General features: G+C 47.1%; 1 protein-coding gene across 2 annotated transcripts in view; it reads right to left on the bottom strand.

The window, feature by feature from the left end:
- The window catches only part of KMT2B (lysine methyltransferase 2B), a 61,888-nt gene that overhangs the window by 27,838 nt on the left and 10,862 nt on the right, over positions 1-23,188 (bottom strand). The window contains exons 2-7 of one of the 2 annotated variants that reach the window (XM_083750591.1): positions 21,465-21,540; positions 17,655-19,909; positions 13,205-13,318; positions 12,751-12,913; positions 10,830-11,076; positions 8,825-8,880 (exon numbers count right to left, since the gene is read on the bottom strand). In XM_083750591.1, coding sequence (XP_083606717.1) covers positions 8,825-8,880; positions 10,830-11,076; positions 12,751-12,913; positions 13,205-13,318; positions 17,655-19,909; positions 21,465-21,540 — 2,911 coding nt within the window. The remainder of the gene's footprint in view (positions 1-8,824; positions 8,881-10,829; positions 11,077-12,750; positions 12,914-13,204; positions 13,319-17,654; positions 19,910-21,464; positions 21,541-23,188) is intronic. The other variant, XM_083750592.1, reaches the window with a different exon arrangement.

Here is a 23,188-nt window from a genome sequence, read left to right as displayed (position 1 = left end):
GATGTGGGAGGGATAACCACTAGTATTGTGCACATCAGAGCAGGGCAAGGCTGGCGTCATGTGGTGTAGGGGGTTAGAATGCTGGATTAGCAAGCTCAAGTCTCTCAACCTCGCCAGGTTGTTGTGAGGAACAACCTTGTATACCCTTTACCCTAGCCTTTGGCACTTGAGATAAATATTTTCAAGATCTACTCTATTATTGTGACTGCAATTTGTTTCAAGCTGTATTTTAAATGGTTGCTACCCGTTCTAGGACCTTAGGGTGAATGGCGGATAATTATTAACATTAATAGCAATAATAATAACTTTGAGCTCCCTGGAGGAAAGGCAGGATACAAATTTAACAAAAGAAATAACACACCTCATAACAGCTCTTAATTTGCTGAACTCCCTGGGGGTCGGTGTTAGAAACTGAGATATGAAAGCTAGGGGCTAAGTAGCACCTTAAATGTAGGTTATGGGCGCAACAGCAGAATGTCTAGGTGCACTTTTTTAATAACAAGAATACAGCGCTGAAAATGAATGAACTGCAGCTAAAATATTATGTTCATTTTTCACACCGTCTAGTCCTTCCCCTGCCCACCTCTCCTAATATTCTTAAGAGGGTCTCTTCTCCAGTCTTCATAGAGTAGCTGGAAGTGGGGAGGCAGAAAAAGGTCCTCCTTTCCTTCCACTCTGCAGTTTTAATCTGAAATCTTAGGCGCAGTACTGCGCCCAGAGCTCAGAAACTGCTCATGCTGAAGAAATTCCCTGTTGCAAAATGCGCCTAGAACAATGGGAGTTTCGAACACTGCTTGGGGTGCAAAACAGCAATACCATCCAGGATTTCACTTGTGGCAAAACCTTTTTAATAAGCTCACTTACCTTACAGAAGTCTTATCTTTCCCTCTTCTTCAACTGCTCATTTATTTCTCCCCTCCCTCCCAACAATCTGGTTCTGAGAGTATCTCTCTGTCCCTCCTGATATAATGTTTTTGCTGTGCCTCCACCCTACCTTTCTCAATAGGCAGGCAAAACTGATTCTTTTCCCCCAGGGAGAATCTGGCAGTCTCCTCAACTACCTCATTTCCAATACAAAGGCTAGTTAAGCATTCACCTGGCCAGGACTGGGTCTGGGCCATTGTTCCAGTCACAAGGCTTTCAAGGCAGCTTGAGTTTTCCCACCAAAACCTCCCTACAAACTCCAGAAGGGGAGCTGTGATGCAGCACAAGACTCTTCAGACCTACTCACAAGTAAGTTCTGAGCTTACACCCATTTAAATGCACAAGGGGATCGCAACCCAGGTTGGTAGCATATTAAAATCTAACAGCCTGAAAGACCACAGTATTCAAAGCAGGCAGTCATTAAACTTTAGCTGCAGGGAAGCTGTCTTCTTAGTCTTACAAAACTCTTTTTGGGTGTCTTTGCTATATTAAGTCATCACCCCCAAATCCCCCCTTTTTTGCATTGCACCCCTTCCCTCACATTGCATGTGAAATTCATTACAAACTCCAGAGATCAACCCTTTTTCTCGGGGTGGGGTGGGGGGTTAGTAAAGACCCCTGCCTCAGTTTCCATATTAGATGCAGTGATGGGGCAGGGAAGGAACAGACACAGGTCAGGGAAAGGGGGAATCCCCCTTGCAGGGCTTCCATGTTGAGGCTGAAATTTATAGCTGCCTTCCCTCCCCCCCCCCCACGCTGAGTATAGAGAGGTCAGGAGTCTTGGCTTCCGCTGCTACAGCCATCTTTCTGCCCAGAGCTGACCCAATAAAACCCGGCCCACCTCCTTGCTTTTTCCCTCCCTCCCTCCCTCCCTCCCTGCCACCCACCCCCACCCCCAAATCGCAGCCTTCTTCCCAAGATCATCTGCTCACATAATCAGTGCTTCTTCAGTCTGCAGGCAAGAAATGCCATTTCCCACACATACACCAGGCAGGGCTCGTGCTTGGTTCAACCTGGAATGGCTTCCCTGGGAGAACCAGGCCCCACCTCTTCCTGAGGCAAGCCCACTTCCCCCTCCCCATGCCCAAGCAGGGAAGAGATCACATTCCCCCAATCCTCAAATCCATTGTCCCGGAACTATCTGTTGTGGTTTGCAGGGCTCCACCTATCTTTGTCCTTGACCAGCAAATTCCACCTAGTCTGTTTGTGCTTCCTCTACGCACTTTCAAAATCTAGCAGCCTCCATTGCCCCCAGCAAAAAGTAGAAGGGAGAGAAGGAGGAAGGGGGCAAATTACCCTCTCCATTATAGCACAATGGTTCTCAACCTGTTTGAATGATGGGATTGCTCTCCTTACAGCCATCTCATTTTATGGCTGTGTTTACTCAATACATTTAAAGCACAACACACACAACTCCTCAAAAGAAAAGGAATCTTAGGGACTGCAGTTTGTTAAGTGTGCTGGGCATTTAAGGGGTGAACTACAGTTCCCAGGATTCTTTGCGGGGGGGGCATAATGTGCTTTAAACGTATGGTGCACAAGCAGCCTTTTAAGAGGACAGGTCCCTGCCCTGAGAAGCTTACACTCTATTATTCAGAAACAGGGTGGGAAACAGAGGCAAGAGAAGGAAGGGGAAGTGGAGGGTAAGGAGAAAATGTGATCATCTGAATTAAGAAATTATCTTAGAGAAGGCTTAGTTATAGTAGGGAATAGAAACTGGGGTTAGGGAGGGGGGTTGCTGCTAAATGAGCAGTTGACATCACAGCTTGGTGTGCTTCCTTCCTTTGTATATACACAAAAAGAAAGCCATTCAAACAAAGTCTTTATCATGAAACGGACTCCCTCAGAAGGTGGTTTTTAAACAGAGGTTGGGTGGCCATCTGTTATGGATGCTTTGCATATTTCTTAAAACACTTTAGTTGAGATTACAGTCATACCTCGCCTCCCAAATACTTTGGGAGTTGAACGTTCCGGCTCCCGAATGATCGAAAACCAGAAGTGAGTGTTCCGGTTTGCGAACAGCGCTTCCACAGCTTCTGATTGGCTGCAGGACCTTCCGACAGCCAATCAGAAGCTGCGCTTTGAAAGTCGAACGTTTCGGAAGTTGAACAGACTTCCAGAACGAATTCTACTCCACTTCCAAGGTACGACTGCATGGCATTGGGCTAGTTGACCCTTGAGGATCCCTCTTAACTTTACAGTTCTATGTAGATAGCCTACTTTGGGCTCTAAACCACTAAGCCCTTGGTTCAAATGCTACCTCTTGCCTCACTACATGGCCTTAGGCCCCTCCTGCCATCTGCAATATGGGGCTGATCATGCTACCCTACCTCACAAGGTTGTTGTTAAAGAATGATCACAAGGTAACATATGCAAAGCACTTGGAAAGCAGTATACAAACGCTAGATAAAGGAGAACAGCATTTTAATAGTCATTTTCAGAGAGTTAAAAAGTTCCACATTGGCAGAGGGTCCCACAGAAATCTGTGCTGAGACAGTACAAGAAGGGTCAGGAAGAGCTTGTGGCTAGACATGGTGGAAGAAGGAAGGTCCGCCCCCTTTTGGAGATTTGATAGCTGTAGTTTTCCTCACAAGCGAAGGCTAAGAGTCACTGCAGGTCAGGTTCCAATGCCCCCACATTGATAGAACAGAGCAGTATAGAAGCCCCAAGGTTGCAAAGTTGTCCCCCCTCTCCGCTCTGCCTTTCAAATCCCTCAACTGAGAAAACAAAAGGTCAGGGGATGTGATATTGTCTTTCTCTTTCTCTCAGGGTCCCTTGCTCTGTTGGCAAGGAGCTGTAGTGGTGCCCATCCCCCCCCGGGGGGGGAATCACTTTATTACAACAGCCACATTAGAAATTACTACATTTTATGAGAGCCAAGAACTCAAAAGCATCCAGAATGAGGACAGGGTGAAGAGAAAAGCCACATAAACTTGCATGTCCTCATCCTGTGGACGGGGAGACTGCTGCATTTTATTTCTGCCAAGGCGCTTCTAAGACTTTTTACTCTAAAAGGTGACCGGATGATGAAATGAAATAATAATAATCACGGTTCAAGGACACATTCCAAGACCAGCACCTGCAACTTCCAGGGGAAGAGGACTCAACATCATTGCCCTCCCCAGCATTTCCCATCTGCTCCTGTCAGCCTCCTCTGGAGGAGAGATGAGGGAGTTAGCTGTAAGCAATCTAGCCTGGTGAGAAGACCCTCTCCTCATTTGAGACGGGCTGCTGGGGCTTTTTGGAATGCAGTAAGACTAGCAGTGGAGCTTCCACCATCATTGCCCTCCCCAACATTTCCTTTTCATCGCAGGAAGCCACTCCCTGGAAGTCAGACGAAGGATCCAGCTGCAAGTCATCTAGCCTGGCAAGAAGACCACTCCCTCCCTCTCTGAACGAATTCAAGCCTCAACCAGAGCCAGGGCTTTTTTGGTCGTGGCCCCTATCTGGTGGAACACTCTGTCACAAGAGACTATGGCCTGCAGGACTTGACTGACATCTTTCCGCAGGGCCTGAAAGACAGAGCTGTTCCACCAGGCCTTTGGCCAAAGCACAGTCTGACAACCTCCTTCTGTAATCCTCATAGAACTCTAACCCAATGGTTGCCATTAATTTGATTCTGAATTGATTTTAGAATGTATTTCAATTAATTGACTGTGATTTTATGTAAATTGTGCTATTTTTACTGTTGTTAGCCACTCTGAGCCCACCTTTGCCTTGGGAGGGCGGGATATAAATAAAAATTATATTATCATTATCATTATTATTATTATTAGGACTCTGTGGAGTAAAGCAAGATCAGCCCCTACAACTTGACTGTCTTTCTGCTCTAAACTTATACATTTAAGTCCTTCTGTCATATTGAATTTATTCTGTTTGCTAAAATTGTCAGGTTTTGTCCTGTTTGGATTTACTGGTGACTTCCCCTTAGGCTTTGTATTCTGAATGTTTGTTGTAAGCCACTTTGGGCACACAGCTCACTGTGGAAAAGACGGCCAGTGTGGTGTTGTGGTCAGTGTTGGACTAGGACTTGGGAAAACCAGGGTTCAATTCTCTACCCAGTCATAAAGATCGCTGGGTGACCTTGGGCTGCCTCAGCCTACCTCACAGGGTTGTTGTGGGGATTTAATGGGGATTGGGAGAACTATGCACATATGCCACCTTGAGGCTCCTTGGAGAAAAGGCGGGATATAAATGAAATAAATAAATAAATAAATAAATAAATAAATAATCAGTTCCAGCCAGGTAAAAGCACTCAAGCAGGGCTTGGAACAGAGCCAGTAAAGGCTGGAGCCAGCAGAGGTAGTGGGAGAATCTTGTGGGTCAGGAGGAATGGCCACTTTTGGCTCGTGGGACTGAGATTCCCCACCCCTGATCTAGGAAAAACAGCCCCCATTCAGTTTCAGTGCAATGACACCTGCAAACAATATACAGAGGAGTCAAAGAAGACTTGGGGGCAGCATACACACTAACCTTTAAAGCACATTCATCTCAAAGAATTCTGGGCACTGTAGTTTATTAAGGGCTGCTGGGAATTGCAACTCTGTGAGGGGTAAACTGCAGTGCCCAGAATCCTTTGAGGGAAAGAATGTGTTTTACTGTTATAGTGTGCATACAGCCAAAGTCATGAGTAAGTTAAGCTGTTGTCTACTCAGTGGAGGATGATAGCTCAGCAGTAGATCACCTTCTTTACAGAAGGTCGCTAGGTCAACCCTTGGTGTCACCAGTTAAAGGGATCAGAAAGACCTATTCCTGAGACCCTGGAGTAGACCACATGGTGTCCTTCAGATCCTTTGGACCACAACTCCCACCAGTGCCACTAGGGATGACCAATGGTCAGGGATGCTGTAGACCAGCAATATCTGGAGGGACCAGGTTGGAGAAAGCCATCGTAAACAAGTACTTTTCCCCTTGTATAAGGCTGCTTCCTATGTTCAATATTATTAGAGGTGCCTTACTTTGCAATGAGACCCCTATCTCAGTAGTATAGAGGGTTGTTGTTGTTGTTTTTAATAGATCTGACAATACCCACAAGAATGATCAGGAAAGAAGAAAAGAGGTTACCAGCCTGCAAAGCTTTTGATCTCTCACAATGGGACATGCCCCAGTCCTGCGGTGGAGCTCAGCAGGAGAGGAGCCAAGGAAGTGGGTTGCCCATCCCACTAGGAGGGTATTGAGTCTCAGTTTACATATTCCTTCCCGGTGGTGTGAATGGAAGAGGCAACCCATCACCGGGTCCCCTCCTCTATTGCAAGGTAAAGGCAGATTCCAAACGGGAACTCAAATATGAATTTGCAGAAAGAGCCACTGTTACAGAAGTGTTGTAATTTAATAAAATTCCAGCACACTTTTTGGATGTTAGTATCCTATTTAAAAGGAATGCGGGTGGCGCTGTGGGTTAAACCACAGAGCCTAGGACTTGCCGATCAGAAGGTTGGCGGTTCGAATCCCCGCGACGGGGTGAGCTCCCATTGCTCGGTCCCTGCTCCTGCCAACCTAGCAGTTCGAAAGCATGTCAAAGTGCAAGTAGATAAATAGGTACCACTCTGGCGGGAAGGTAAACGGTGTTTCCATGCACTGCTCTGGTTCGCCAGAAGCGGCTTAGTCATGCTGGCCACATGACCCGGAAGCTGTACACCAGCTCCCTTGGCCAATAAAGTGAGATGAGCGCCGCAACCCCAGAGTCGGCCACGACTGGACCTAATGGTCGGGGGTCCCTTATCCTATTTTAAAAATGGAGCAAAGCATTGCAGGCCTTTCTCTTTCTCTCTCTCTTTGTTTCTTTTATATGCCCTGAGCTCTTGGGATTGGACAGGCTACAAATCTAAATCAGCTAAATGAAAAGCTGGTCCCTAAAATGAACAATCAGAGTTGCTAAGAAGCAAATCACCAAGAGCCCGGTTGCTACTGTGCTTGGATGCCATCTGCACAGGTTTCCACAGGGCACAGAAGGCAGCTAAGCTGCAAAAGGAGCCCCAATATATCAATGTGGCCACATGAGCTCTTTCTTTCTTTTTCACACACACACACACACACACACACACACACACACATACACACAACTCTGATACTCCTGAACAAGCAGCACTAGAGGCTTATTGAAGGATGCTTTGGAACCTCCTACACGCTGAAGATCGAAACAAGGACGCTACCTCTGTTCCAAACCAAATGAGGCACATCCCAGTGAGAGAGATCAAAAGCAGCTACAGCGCTATGGAAGAAGTATCCACTGGCACCAAGTGAGGTTGGAGCCACCTGAACAGAGCACCTTGAGTTCTGCACAAGTGCAATGAAGCCACGGGATATAGGATGGACCTGCTAGCACAAATCCTGTACACAGATGGTTACATTCAAGTCAGTTCTACTCAGAGCACACCTGCTGAAATTAACAGACCTAAGTTAGACATGCCCATTAAATTCCAGTGGGTTCATTCTGATTAATATTCTATTTATTTTCTGTATACACAAAATGTGTTCCTGACTTCACGGTTCTAAAAGTATACTGGTCAATGATGCATGGAAACATTTTTTTAAAGGGAACGCCCCAAATCCCCTGGAAGCAGGCAGAGTATCTTACGTTTGTGGGAGAAGGACTCTTCCCTTCAGTGCAGTTACCACGGCTTGTGAATTGGACTTGTAAAGAAGCCTACAGATGTCACTAGCCTATGATTTCTTTTTACTACCAACCTTTAGTTGTATGCTAGCTGTGGAGAAGAGGGGAAAGCCTCCTCTTTGCAGCCAGCACAGAAATAAATGCAGCCCACAAGACTCTTAGCAGGCTACTAAAAATATTTCCTTCCACCAGGTGCCCTGATGGTGGAGGGACAGGGAGATCTGCCCCTTCTCTGGCAGTCTGGGGCTACCAGGAGAGTCATTAAACACAAGACTGGCACTACACACCCCATTCTTTTCTCTCTCTCTCCCCACCCCCCAATATCCACAAGGTTCAACCTTTCTTCCCAGTCTCTGAAAGAGGCTTAGATACCGAATTTCAACTTCTCCACAAAACAGAGCTTGTTTAACAACGTGTAACAATTTAATATGTGAATTTGCAAAATATAACCCACCAATACACAATGCGAAGGACAATAAGTAAGTAGTAGCAGAAGAATTAAGTCCATTTGCACACACACCCCACTTTCCCACAGAAAGGTTTTGCCCAAAGCGGCTTACAGGAAGATAAAACAAACATAGCTGGTCATATCAATAAAAACAGTTAAAGATATATCAAAACACACAGTTTCAAAATGCACAGATAACGACAATGAAAACAGCAGCCCGGACTAACACAAAACTTTATAAGTGACGGACCACTAAACATCAAAAGCCTGTTAGAACAAGAATATGTCTTTTAAGTGCTGAATGTCATCATCCATTCCATCATGATGTAGAAACCAGTGCTTATTGCATTTCACGGCTGGGTATTCAGTATAGAACTCCTGCACCCAACCCCTACTCCACTGTATATGTGGGACTGGACCCAAAAGGTTTACATGCAGGTAGAAATATGTTCACAGAGCCCTTGGACCAGAAGATTGCAGTACGCAGGACAGTACGCACCCCGGAAATGATCTCTTTCAGCTTCTGCCTTCTGGAAGAAGGTATAGGGTTATAAAGACCACGACTAGCCGCCTGAGAAACAGTTTCTAGGCAAATGGTTCTAAACGCAGCATAAGGAGTCTCTATAGTATATTGTATTTCAAAATGGGGTTTCAGAGTTTTTAGGGGTTTTTGAATGTCTTATGTAGATTTTTCAATTTCATTGTTCTGTATGGGACAATGACAATAAAGATATCATATCGTATCGTAACGACACCAAGGAAGAGGCCACACATAATCACACAGCCAACTCACAGCAGCACATGATCAGTCCACCCATGTACAGCCACTCAATCGTTACCTTTCTTAGAGAGCCGCTCCACCCGCCGCGCCTCGATCTTGTCGCACTTCCGATACCTGCCAGTTAGCCAGACATGACATGGTCAGAGCAAAGAAATCAGCCACAAAGAAACTCATATCCAGTCCACCAGCGCAGGAGGAGCCGAAGGAGCTCTGGCCCACACCCTCCCACCAAGGCAGCAAAGGGTCAGGCCCACAGTACGTGGTCTTGCTCAAAGCAGATAGAAGACTGTGGAGCTAGACACCGGCAGTGATGGACAGCTGGCCAAATACTCCTCAGTGGGGAAGAAAGCCCCATCTGAGAAAGGAAAGGCTCTTTTCTTGCCAGTGGCATTCATTTGTTTGTAAGAATTGTATGCTGCAATTTCATTGAAAATATCAAAGCAGTTTACAGCATATATAATAAAATACATGTGGTTTTTAAAATTAACTCCCCCCAACGCACACAGTTTATCATCCATCAATTACAGAAGATGTATTCTTAATTGTCTGCATAAGCCTAGTAGCAAGGAGAAGTTTAAGCTAATGCCTGAAGGTTAAAACAGAAGGTGCCTGGTGAATTTCTGCTGGAAGAGCTTTCCACAGGACTGAGGTTGTATTATTATTATTATTATTATTATTATTATTATTATACCACCCTTCATCATAAGATCTCAGGGCAGTTCCCAGAATAAAATGCAGGATACAAACAAGTAAAGCAAAACAACAAAGCAATAACATGTACAAATGCATAGTGTAGCCCATAGTAACTCAGGTCCTTGTTTTAAAATAACATGCTTCTAATCTCCGCAGCTATGGGAAACAGTAGGCGCCTCCAGATTTACTAATATTTTGTGGGAGGGATGGGAAAATGCATCATGGAATAAGATGCATAAACCACTCCACAAGAGCATCAGGATGGTTGCTCATTGTCATATAACCTCCCCACAAGCAAATCAGGACGCGTGCTCTATAAATAGGTTCCTGGGGGAGCTTAGTGCCCGTATAACAGATAGCGATCCTCTCACCTTCTTGCATGACAGAATTGCCTCGGCTCAGAAACCTCTTCTGCATAGCTATTAAAAACACAGGAGTCCCATCCTCCTTGACACCTGTCCACCCTTCTGAGGATGACTCAAGCTAAGAGAGGGGGATGCAGCTTCCTAAGGCTGTGGCACATCTCCAGGTTCCCCACCCCCTAAAAAAGTTGCTAGTCCCTGCTTTCTACCACTGCTGTTTAGATACCTCAACTTGAGATTAAACCAAACAGCTCACCTTTGCCAGAACTACCTGCATGCAAGAAGGTGAAGCTGTTGAGTTCACCATGATTAGGTGAGGTGTGAGGAACCTTTCTCAGGCTGAGGATTGAGTTCCCTAATGGAATTTCAAGAGAAATTAATGGGAGCTGCTACCAAATATAGTGCAAGGGAAGAATAAGGATAAGGGCAGGAAACACTGCCCAAATATCCTGACTCCGGATGGGCACCACCATTTTATTTCTGTTCTTCCACTCGATTTGGGCACCATTTTATTTTAAGAATCCTGCGTAAGCTGCTTTTACAATTCCTATAAAGCGGGATGTAAGTATGCTAAATAAGCAAACCACCCTACCACTTCCAGACTTCACTGGAATTGGCACGTGGTTGGGCAAATATGCACCTGTGCTCCCCAATCCAACAAGAGACAAGCTGCTGTAGTATGCAAATCTCCATTGTCGAAATGGGGCAAACGTCTACACACTTACAGGCCTATCTTCCCTGCCTTAAGGCCTGGGAACTTGTTCTGCAAGTAGTGGCTGCCAAGGCATTTAGCAGGCAAGATTCTGCAGCCAAAACCGAGCTCTGTATGGGAGCTGTGCAACTCCAGCATCTACCTAACCTCAGCCACAAAACCACTGGACGTCACCTATTTTCTTGGCTGGGCAGAGAACTCTTCGGTCATAGCTCCCAGTTCCCAAGCAGCACAGAAGAGAGAAGCCGGAGGGCAAAATTCAGCAAAGAACTGGGAACCCCCCAGGACATACTCACACGCAGCACTGCTTCTTGGTGTTTGGCCCACCAAACTTCGGCTTGTCTAGGCAGTTGATGCACTCCCCACAGTCCTGCAGCTTCAGGCAGCCTTTGCACTTCCCACAGCGTGTCATTCTGTTCTTCTTGCCGTGGTGGTGATGGTGGGAGACGTGGCGACGCACAGGGGGTGGCGCGGCCTTGACGGCAGTATCTGCCTTCACTTGCTTCTGGTGGCCGCTTTCGCTCTCTGAGGCTGAGGAGGTCTCTGCGGAAGGGAAAGTTCAAAAAGATGACCGGAATGCAACTCTATCTCGAGGCCCCGGAAAACATCTCTGTATGTCACCCAAATATTTCTGTGGGCTCAAGGAAAGCTCAGTGCAGCCAACGTAAAAAGGACCAGGCCACAAAAGGGATCTGATTCATTTATTAGGTCAGAGAATCGTAGGATCGTCGAGTTGGCAGGGACCTCTGGGGTCATCTAGTCCAACCCCCAACTCAGCTAAAGCATCCATGACAGGTGGACATCCAGCCTCTGCTTAGAAACCTCCAAGGAAGGAGAGTCCACAATCTCCCAAAGGAGACTGTTCCACTGGTGAATAGCTTTCCAAAGAGTTGGACTTTTAATTAGGTAAGACTGTGTGCTATTGGCAAGAAGGGAACTCAGCCCATATAAAGGCTCCTGCATTTTCACTTTGAAACTAAAGGCTTAAGTATGGAATTGCTCCTCCCAAATAAAGTACAGGCAACTCCTCATTTACTTGTGTCTGATTGATGTTTAACTGCACAAATGCGCGGAAGTCATTTTTAAAATGACAAAACGGGCCTAGAAGAGGCAAAAAAGGCACGAAAACAGCACCCAGCAATCCCAGGAGCCTTTGCACCAACCTCTGAGGCCTGAAGAAATTTGGAGTTTGAGCAATGAGGTTTGGAGTGAGGAACTGTTTGGACGAAAGTGCCCTCCCATGGGGCATCTGTTGGAGGAGGCCCAGCCCCTCACCTCCATCAACTGGGCCTGAGAAATACAGTCATACCTTGGTTGTCAAATGGAATCCATTCCAGAAGTCTGTTCAACTTCCGAAAACGTTCGACAACCAAGGCACGGCTTCCAATTGGCTGCAGGAGCTCCATGCACCCAATCGGAAGCTGTGGGAGCCACGCCAGACGTTTGGCTTCCAAAGAATGTTTGCAAACCGGAACACTCACTTCCAGGTTTGCGGCATTCGGGAGTCAAAACGTTCCGAGTTGCAAGGCGTTCAGGATCCAAGCTACAACTGTATCTGGTTTTCAACATTGTGGGATATCACTAGATAAACAACGTGATATACTGATATACCACAATGTCTGAAATAAGGATGGGGCTACGTAGAAGCAATGGCTGGCTTCACGGGTTTTTTTCCACATTGTGATTTTTGCATAGCACAGAAACATACACATCATAAGTCGTGATATATTGCCAGGTCAAAAATTATGAAACTGGTATCACAATACAGACTTTGAACCATTTTTGGATGCTGTATCGCCCAGCCCTAACATACATCATGATTTGCAATATATTGCCAGGTGAAAAATTATGAAAGCGATAGAACGATATGGACTTCGAACCGGTTTTGGACGATATATTGATATATTGCCCAGCTCTACCATCAGTCCTAGCCAAAACCAGTGTCCCCTGAATATGGCATGATGGCAGTGCTCTCCAGGATCTGTGCAGAGCTAACACTGGTTTTCCAGTCTTCCTTATAGCTCCCCTGATTATCCCACCGAGGATCAATAAACATCTTTGCCACATAGCTACAGAAGAAGGTGCCACATATTAGTGCGCCCATTAATAGCCCTGTGATCTTGCAGCTCAATGCTCAAGTTATCATGCTCACCCTTTAAAAAAAGGCCACAGAGCGTAAAGAATGCTTCAAGCTGGCATCCCCACACAACCACTCACCCTCTACTGTGGGCGATGCAGCGATCTCCTCCCTCTCCCGCAGCGGCAGGGCACTGAGGCGCGGCACATCCTCTGGCACCATGGCACGAGACTGCCCCAGGGCCACTGAGGCATGCCGACACACGTGCTTGATCCGAGGGCCCTGCACGGGGGACTCTTGGCCCTGCAAGGGAAGAGAATTAGGATCAGCCATGGGCATGAATGGTAAACAGCAGGGCCGGCCCTGAAAAACCACCCCCCAGTTCTCAGTGAACCTGTACCACCCGGCGCTTGCCAGGAGTACAGAGAAGGACTGCACTGCTAAAAGCCACTGGCAGGCCAGGCCAAGAAAGGCAATCTGCACAGAGGATACCCATGTCTACATAGGACACATTGCTCTGCAAACCAGAATCATCGTCACTAACTGGAGTTCAGCTACACCACTGTATACACATGCAAATAGGGCACCAGTTACCTGCTTCCTGTCCTCCTTCCTGTCCTCTTCTGCCACTTTGAGTTCAGTAGTCACCTCCTGCTTAACGGGGACCTTTGGAGTCTCAAAGAGCTCAGTATTGACTGTTTGACACCCCTATAGAGAAGAGACACACAGATGAAAGGTAGTTAGTTAGCATTTGAGACTCTTTTTGCATATACCAAATGTCCCAAGCAACACTGGCCTCTCCCCATCATAATTGCAGCTCTCAGCCTGTGACTGTGTTTGTGGAAACTGATTTGTGATGCCAGTTGCACAAACACAGAACATGCCTTTATGTATGGTGCTGTCCGGATATTGCTGAGACTCCAACTCCCATCAGCCCCAGCCAACATGGTCAATGCTCAGGGATGCTGGGAGACATAGTCCACAACTTCTGGAGGGCACCATGTTAGCTAACTGCATTACAAAGCACTGGACAGTCCAATGGCTGGTACTAAAAAATCAGATTCTCTTTAAAAAGCAAAACAAAGATGACACTGGAAACCCACAGTCTTGGCTCCCTAAAAGTGAAGGCCATTTGCAAGGGACTTGTGAAAACAAGGTGTTTCAGTGGGAGCTGTGTGACTTCTACTCTCAGTATAGCTACTGTACCCCAATCACCACCTTCAGCCTCAGCCTCTCTCCCTCCCTCCTTCATCCCCGCACTTATAGACTTGTAGAGCTGGAAGGAACCCCTGAGAGTCAATTAGTCCAACCCCCTGCAATGCATTACTGGTCTATTTCAGGATTCTCGGCTTTTCTTCCCCAAACCACATCTACACACACAAAAATCAAAACTATTTGGGGGGGGGGGGCAAACATTAATTATACAACCAGAAACAAAGCTTTCAAAATAGAAGCACATGCATTTATGTACGCTTGCTGTTTATGTTAATGTAATAAAATCAAAGAGTGTTTTCTGAATGCAAAATGGAGAATTTCACTTACCTAGAAATTCTGGTTGTTCAAAGAATATGAGGTTTAGCTTATTTAAACACAACTCCAGACTCTTTAGACACAGATTTAAGTAGAAAAGGTATTCCCAAGTAAGAGTCAAGCACAGAACATAATCTACAATGCAGAATTCAGCATCCAGAAACTCTCCGCTTTCAGACTTTTAAAAGCTAGTGTTACATTCCTAAGATTACATCAGGGGCTTGAAGGTGTGTGGTCAACTGATCAGATGTCAGGTGTGTGTGTGTTTTGTGGAGACCATTTCAGCTGTGAGTTTTGGAAGACATGCTCCCTACCTTACAGGCCTTTTTCCACCTGCCCTGGGAAGGCAGGGCCCTGACTGACTCCAGTTACAAAAGTTGAGGCTGTTGAACAGACTCTTTGGCTTAGCAGGTTTCGTGGGGAAGGGAGGTTTGCTGCGTTCATTGATACTAATTTTTCGTTTCTTTATTTCAGATCTACTTATGATTTGCATGGAAATTGTTCAATGTGTACTTTTTGATGTTTCATTAATTGTTTATGACTTCTGTTATATTTGCAGTTATGAAATGTTTTCACATTGCAAGCCGCCTCGAGCACCGTTTTAATTTTGGGAAAGCGACATACACATAAAACGATCAATTGATGGTGGGAAAGAGATATAGATTTTGCCGTGGCCAGGGGCTGGCCTTCAGTACCCTGCCTGGCTTCCAGCCCTGACAAATGGACGTGAAGTTATGCAAAACAAGTAGATCTGCTTAATCTGCATAATCTAAACAGGTCACCATTTTCCTTGCAAAGGACTTTTGATTACTTTAGCACATTGCCCTGGATGTGGCCATGCCATGTGTTGGTCTTTCTTAGAACTGCTGTGCACGTCTTTTTTTGTCTGGGGGAAGGGCCAAAGCTTGGTGACAGAGCAGAGAGTAGAAATAAAAGGGAAGTTCTCGCGATGGAGGGATGTAAGAAGCGGATTCCCCCAAGGATCAGTATTTTTGCTTGTTTGTAAATCACCTGCATTTAGGGATGAGCAACGAGGTGGCCAAGTTCTCTGATGACACCCTAGTGTGCAGCGTGGTGAGGGACTGCGAGGAGCTCCCAAAGGATGCACCCAAGCTAGGCGAATGGGCATTAAGATGGCAAATGTGATTCGATGAAACAAAGGCAAAGTGGCACACACTTGGGTAAAAAAAAATCACATACAGTGGTACCTCGGGTTACATACGCTTCAGGTTATAGACTCCGCTAACCCAGAAATAGTACCTTGGGTTAAGAACTTTGCTTCAGGATGAGAACAGAAATTGTGCTCTGGCAGCGTGGCAGCAGCAGGAGGGCCCATTAGCTAAAGTGGTGCTTCAGGTTAAGAACAGTTTCAGGTTAAGTATGGACCTCTGGAATAAATTAAGTACTTAACCCGAGGTACCACCGTATATGGGTAAGGGGGTTCTGAACCGGCAGTGAATAAAAGGAAAAGGGTTACTGGAGCCATAGTGAATAGCTCGATACAAATGCAGTCCCAACGTGCAGTAGTGTGGAAAAGGCAAATTCCATGTTAGGGAAAGGGATTGAAAATAAAACTGCCAATATAATAATGCTGTCAAACAAATCTATATAGTGTGCCTGCACTCAGGTACATATGGTTCCAGTTACCACACCTCAAAAAGGATATCATAGGGCATGGAAAAGTTAAATCAAAATGATCCCAAGGCTGGAGCAACTCACCTATGAGAAGGGCTGCGATGTATCACTAGTCAAACACCACAATATTGTGATACACCGCGATGTTGAAAAACAAAGGGAGGAACAAGCCGCTTTGGGTGAGGCCCCACGATGCACTGGGGTGAAGCCGCCTCAGCAGGAATGCCAGCAGTTTCACGCCGGGGTCTCGTGGGGCCCCGGCCAAGGCAGCTTGTTCCTCCTTCTGGGCACTGGTGGCAGTGTAACTCAGGAGCGATGGCGGTTTCACCCACGATATACCGCCAGGTGAAGGCACCACCACACTCTGGCCCTCAAATCAGTCCTGGGCGATGTATCAACTATACCTATGAGGAAAGGTTACAATATTTGGGACTTTTAGTTGAGAAAGGGTAAGTTTTTCTTCTTCCCTCATAATACTGGAATCCAGCGTCATTCATTGAAGCAGAGCATTGGAAGATTCCAGATAGGAAAAAGGACATGCTTCTTCACACAGAGCATAGATCTCCTGCCCCAAGATGTAGTTATAGCTAGTGCTCGAAACTCCCATTGTTCTAGGGGCATTTTGCAACAGGGAATTTCATCAGTGCGAGCGGTTTCTGAGCTCTGGGTACAGTACTGCCCCTAAGATTTCAGATTAAAACTGCAGTGTGGAAGGAAAGGAGGACCTTTTTCTGCCTCACCACTTTCAGCTAATCTCTTAAGGCTGGAGAAGAGACCTTCTTAAGAATATTAGGGGGGTGGGCAGGGGAAGGATTAGACCATGTGAAAAATGAACATAACATTTTAGCTGCAGTTCATTCATTTTCAGCTTTGTGTTCCTGTTATAAAAAGTGCACCTAGACATTCCGTTGTTGCACCCATAACCTAGATTTAAGGTGCCACTTAGCTCCTAGCTTTCATATCTTAGTTTCTAACACTGGTCATGGCCCACCAGTTTGGATGACAACTTGGTGGAGGACAGGTCTACCAGTGGCTACCAACTACAATGGTTGTGCCCTGTCTCCAGGATCAGAGGCTGCATTCCTCTCTGAACCTACCTGTTCCTGGAAAGCGTAAATGGGATCAGGTGTTGCTCTCAGATCCTGCTTGGCCATTGTGAGAACAGGTTGTTGGACTGGATGACCCTTTGGCCTCATCCAGAAAGATTCTTAGGTCACAGCCTTATTTGGCTGGCCCAATTATCACAACTTCTTTGTGGTCTTATTTTGATGCAGGGATGGAGAACCTATGGTCCTTCCAATGTCGTGACCGCTGGCCATGCTGCATGCAGCTGATGGGAATGCAATAACGCAGTTGGTTAGAGCATGGTGCTGATGAAGCCTAGGTTGCAGGCTCAATCCCAGTATAGGACAGCTGCATATTCCTGCATTTCAGGGGGTTGGACTAGCAGTGTTCCCCAACCTTGGGCCTCCAGCTGTTTTTGGACTACAACTCCCATCATCCCTCGCTAGCAAGACCAGTGGTCAAGGATGATGGGAATTGTAGTCCAAAAACAGCTGGAGGCCCAAGGTTGGGGAAAACTGGACTAGAGGATCCTCAGGGTCCCTTCCAATTCTATGATTCTAAGTACCCCATCTCTGTTTTAATGGAAAAAATGACCTATGTGGACACTTATACAGGGTTAACGTTAAGTTTACCCACAACATCTCTTGATGAACAGTACACAGTACCACAGTGGGGCATGGAGCTTAAAAACAAAACAGATGAAGCAAAATCATTAACCCAGGCCCCAAAGACCACCGGCATTTCCTTCTACAAATGCACAGCCTTGCCTATCGCGCCAAAGCCTTGCCACTCCCACCCCTGAGGCTTCTCTTACCGGCGTCATTTTGAAGTGCTTCTGCTGATCGATCTTGTACAGCTGCACCTTGGCACGAGTGAGCAAGCTGTATACCTTATCCATGCTTGACAGCTGGGTAATAAGGGGCTTGGGCTCCTCTGGAGGGGGCTTCAGTGCCTCCGAGCGCAGGCTAGCTGGCTCTCCCTCACTCTCTGAACTCTCAGCTGCCACCTCCTCCTCCTCCTCCTCCTCCTCCTCCTCTTCCACTTGGGCCGACGGAGGCAGAATCCTCCGGATGGCCACCTTGTGAACTACGCCAGGAGAATTGACATCCTCCATGGTGATCAGCTCTTTGCCCTGAGCCCCAAGTGGCCTAGAAACCTCTGGGAAGAGGGGCAGGGCAAGGTGGTTCGTCCTTCCCAACAGCTTCTTGCCACTGCGGGTCACCACTGGCTCGTAAGGGAGCAGGAGACCCTCTTGCTGCAGTGCGGGGAGGTCCCTCCTGAGCTCGGGGGACGCAGGCAGTAGATCAGATTCCTCAGGAGACACCGTCAGAGATTCGTAGATCTTAAGGTGTGCCTCGCTGGGTGTGAACTGGGGGGCTCGCAGCAGCGGGGTCCGCTTGGCCGGGGGAGATGGGGTTGGCGCTGGAGTACTGAGCAAAGGAGACGAATCTTCGCAAGGAAGATGGAAGAGCGCCTTGCCCGTATCCTTGGGGGGCGACGGGGGGCTCAGCGAGGTCCACCTGAATGTGGGCTCCCGAAGGATGGAACGGCGCTTCTCAGGTAGGGCGGGAATGGAGGAAGTTAGGAGGGGCACACTGGGGGAAGGCGGGGGCGACAGGGCCCGAGAGGTATCTTTATCAGGGGAGCTAGGGGCTGGGGGAGTCAGCTGAAGAGGAGTCTCCAGCAACGGCAGCATGGGAGTCTCCTGCTTGTCTGCACAAGGCCCATCTGCCGCAGCGCTTTCCACGGGCTTGGCTGCCTTCTGCGGAACCTCGTCCATAAAGCGGCGGGGGGTCCGGATGAGGCGCGACGAGCGGGCGCTCACCACGGGCATGATGAACTGGCGGATATTCTTCAGGAAGTTGGCCTTGTGACCTAGCGCCTCTTCGAAGCCGGGCCCGCCAGGCTGCTGTGCAGCTGCTAGAGCCTCCTCCCTGGCTTTGGCCGGCAGGTGCTGAGAAGCCAAACGCTGGGCCCGCTGCGTAGCGGTCAGGGGAGGACGCCCGCGACCCCTTTTCAAACACTGCGCCCGCGTGGAAAGGGCAATGCTGGAAGTCCCCTCCTCGGAAACAACTCCTGACCCGTCATTCTGTGGGCAGGGCTGCTGGTGCTCTTGTTGGCCAGCTATCTCACTGGGCGAAGCAGGAACGCCACCCTCTGGTGCTGGAGCTTCTGGTTTTGGCTCAGAAGCCTCCAGCTCCAGGACAGGAGCCTCTGACAGTTGCTCAGGTTCTTGGGCAATCACCTCCAGTTGTGGCTCTGGCTCTGGCGCAGCAAGTTCTGGCTGGGGCTCTAGCTCTGGCTCTGGGGAAAGGACTTCTGCTTGAGATTCTGGAGTAGAAGACTCCTCTTCCTGTTCCGGCTCTGGGGCAGACCCGTCTGACTCTGACAAAGGTGCCTCTGACTCCGATACAGACCGGGAAGGAAGCGGGGAGATTCCCTTCCTCGGCACAACGCTCCACTTCCTCTTGCGGCCCCTCCTGTGCCCGGGAGTTTTTAGCCGGACGTGGGTCACCACCAGCTGGCCAGACTTGTGCCGCTTGGCCTTTGAGAAGAACTTCAGGATGAGTGGCGGCTTCTTTGGGGGCTCCTGGGGCGGAGGGGAGGGGCTGGCCGCTTGGCACGGCGAGGGTGACCGAGGGCTGCTGCGGCTGCTGGGTTCCAGGGTGGAATCTGGAGCTTTGGTGCTTTGACAAGGAGGCTTGGGTCTCGCAACGAGCCTCTTTGTGAAAGAGCCCCGTGGCCGGCCTCGCGGCCTGGGCGACACAACAGAGTTGAGGTCCTTCTCCATTTGTGATGGGAGGGCAGGGGAGACGGGGGGTTTCGTGAAATCGCCAGGCTCCGGGTCTGCTTCAGACTGCTCAGGAAGCATGCCGCCAGCTTGGGGGCTGGAAGCCGACAGCCGATCTGTCCTTGCTGGAGACCCCTTGTTGCTCTGAAGCAGCTCAGCCAAAGCCTTCACCATTCGTTCCCGCTGGGATTCCACAGCTCTCTGCTTTGACAGACGCTTGGAAAGGGTGTCCTCAGCAAGCCCCCTTTTTTTCCGACCACGTGCCGGCAGCACTGCACCTGCAAGGAGAGAAGGAAACCTTGACTGTCAAAATGCCTCTGGAGTTTCCAACCTACAAGGGCAGTGTGTACAGCACCAGCCCCTGGATATAACATGCTGGGAAGCGCTCCTCCAGAGAGCTGAAGGATGCTCAATACTTCAACTTGCAGACAGTTTTGTCAAAACAGTTAAACACTTGGACTGGTCACTTACAGTAAGCAAACAACTGCTTCCAGGTGGCACCACTCACAGCATGTGCACAGAGACAGGCAGCACCCATAATTCCTTACTAGCAGAAAAACATAGCAGGACACTGAAGAAGGCATTTTCTTCGACCAATGATTAGTAACATGTATTCCCCACTTTTGAGGAGACAAGACTTTTCAGCACCTCTGCACCAGAGCTCCCTGCCTTTTGATATGACAGTCACTGTCTTGTTTCTGGTGCCTACTAAAAACTCCCTTTTGTTTAGGCAAGCCTAGCCAGACACATAATTTTTATTTGGTTTTTTTATGTCTACTTGTCCTTAAGCTGCAGATTTTATCCACATTTTGACTTTTTTAAAAATTTGTTGAATTTATCAATATATAAAGAAATTAATAAGAAAATGCTATTTTATATAAATTGCTTAGACTTCTTTCTTTTAAAATCAAGTGGTCTATACATTTTGTTAAATATATGTTCTCTCAGATTCTCTTCAGTATTCCCCAGAATGCACCTATAGGGAAGCTGTGATAATACACATTTTTAAAAAATCTCAATCAACTCTTTGCAAGTCAGATGATGAACCAGTTAAATGTTCTTCCATCGGTTGGCAGCCCTTCTAAGAACAGAAAGCAAGAAGACACAAGAAGAAGGAACAAATGTGAAACTCCCTATCTGGTAGGCATGCAACTGAGCTAAGGCAAACGGCATGACAAAAAGATGGGAAAAGAGCTGGGCTTCTCATCGCATATTAAATTTCTATGCCACCCTTCATCCAAGGATCACAGGGTGGCCGTGTACGTTATCAAAACACAAAAATGCATAACATAGTAACAAACAAAAATTACCCACCCAGTTTAAAAGACCATAGTTGGCTTAATTAGCTAAAGGCTACCTTTGCTGCTGTTTTAGTTCAAATTTTGGATGCTGCTTTTATACTGTAACTGTTTCATTTTCTCACCTGTACTATGGCATTGGTAGCTGTCTATTTTCACTACATAAAGTTGATATAATGTTAATATAATGAATTGCTTGCTTTGGATAGCTTTCTTGTAACAAAAAACACCACATCTAGACTAGACTCCCTGTGCCTGCTTTTTTTTGTAAGAAAGTCGCACATAATCTAAACATGCTGTTAACATGTAACATGTAGTCTGGCCTTCTGACAGAATGCTGTGCTTTATTACTATTATTATTATTAGTTTAGTCTGGCTATGCTTGTTTCTGTTCAACAGAAGTTCTTAATCGGTTTTTTATGTGTTGTTTTTCCATGTTGCTATTGCTGGGACTTAAATGTGTGTGCAGATGCTCCAGACCACTGTCAGATCAGGCCAGAAAACCACCAAGAGGCACCTGCAATGGCACCCTTACCTCTTTTAAACCGTAGAGCAGCACGCAGCGAGCTCTGAGAGGCGTCATCCTCTGAGTGGAAGCCCAGGAACTCCTTCTGCCAGGCAAGAGAGAAGGAACTGGAGTCACAAGTGAGGGTCACGTTCAAGGAAGAAACCACCCGGCCCTTTCCTTACAGCAGGTCACCCATGTAGCCAAGGTTAAACCCCTTTCTTCCAACACCGCTGCACAACTCTGGGGTGTCTCCCCATCACCACCACTGCCCATACAATTCTTTGAAAATAAAGGGGGAGGATTTATTTACATTTCTAAGTCACACTTTATTCAATCAGATTCCAGGGCAGCGTACAATAGACAAAACACCTGGGCAGGGCTGTGTACAAAGTGTTAATGGCAGAGCAGCAAGACACATGTCCAAAAATACGCCCTGCAGAGTTACTCAGCATCATTCAGATTTGTTTGATGAGAAGTGTCACAGAGCTTATTCAAATGTATGGACATACAGACACCAAAAGATGTGTACATCTACTGGGAATTGTGTGCAAAATGGCCAGTTTGCACTTCTCAGAGGAGCAACAATCAAAGCTTTTTCCATATGTGGCTGCTGTGAGTACTACAGGGCAAGTCAGTCATTTATTATTAATTATTATTATTATTATTATTATTATTACTATTATTACTACTACTACTACTACCACTATTACTACTACTATTATTGAACTTCATCCAAGAATCCCTGAGCAGTTTACAATATGAAGACACAAAAATACACACCACAAGCAAAAAAAATACTCCCACTTTAAAAGGTCATAAGATGGTTTAATTAGCCAAAAGCCTGGGGAAGAGGGATGTTTTTGCCTAGCGTCTAAAGGTATTGTACAAAGGTGCCAGGTGAGCCTCCCTGGAGAGAGCACTCCACAAAAAAGGGTCTCAGATGATTGATCCATTCACAACTGACACACTGTGTATAAGAGTATCAGCCCAACACATGGGTAACTTTACATGGAAACCCAAGTGCTATGTAACAATTTCCCCACATCTATACAAAGTAACCTCAGGCCCACATCTGAGCACATAGTGGACTCATCTTTGGATGTGCAGAGAAAGTTCCTGGGCCTGCTGTCCCTCTCTTCTGAAAGGTGAGAGTCCGGGTCTCAGCAAACACAAAAACCCCAGACATAGCCAGAAATTTATCCATGTTGGGGCACTGATTCTGAAGGTCCCAAAGAAATTTAGGGAACTCTCAGGCACTGCATGCAAGGCTGAAGGTAATGGCCGCTTAGTGACAGATGGTATGCAAAATGTACATCAGATTATGGATGGAGCAACTCCTAGAGAAGATCAACAGGGAAGCGTGAGAGCCATTATTCCTCTTTACCTATTTTTTTGTGGATTCTCACATTCTCTAACATTTGCAGCTATAAAGTGGGTGGTTGCTTCAACAGCTTCTAAATTCGAATTCAAGTCCTTCTGCGTCCCCATGCAGCTGTGCTGCAAAGGGGAAGCATTACTGGTAGTAGACAGCTGCTGTAAGCTGTGGATATGCACTGCACATGCACTAAGATATGCCTTAGTCTATATCAGAACTGTGGAACCTGTGGTCCTCTAGAAGTTGCTGGACTCCAACTCCCATCAGCACCACCCCACCTGGCGGATGGTCGGAGATGATGGGCTCTGTTGAACCAGCAATCTCTGGAGAGTCAAAGGTTCCTCAACCCTAGGCTAGATGCTGCTATTCAGTGCTG

Source organism: Podarcis gaigeae, assembly GCF_964106915.1.
Source record: "Podarcis gaigeae genome assembly, chromosome: 8".
Lineage (NCBI taxonomy): Eukaryota > Metazoa > Chordata > Lepidosauria > Squamata > Lacertidae > Podarcis > Podarcis gaigeae.
The sequence above is the reverse complement of the archived record's forward strand: the minus strand, read 5'-3'. Positions and strand labels throughout refer to the sequence as shown.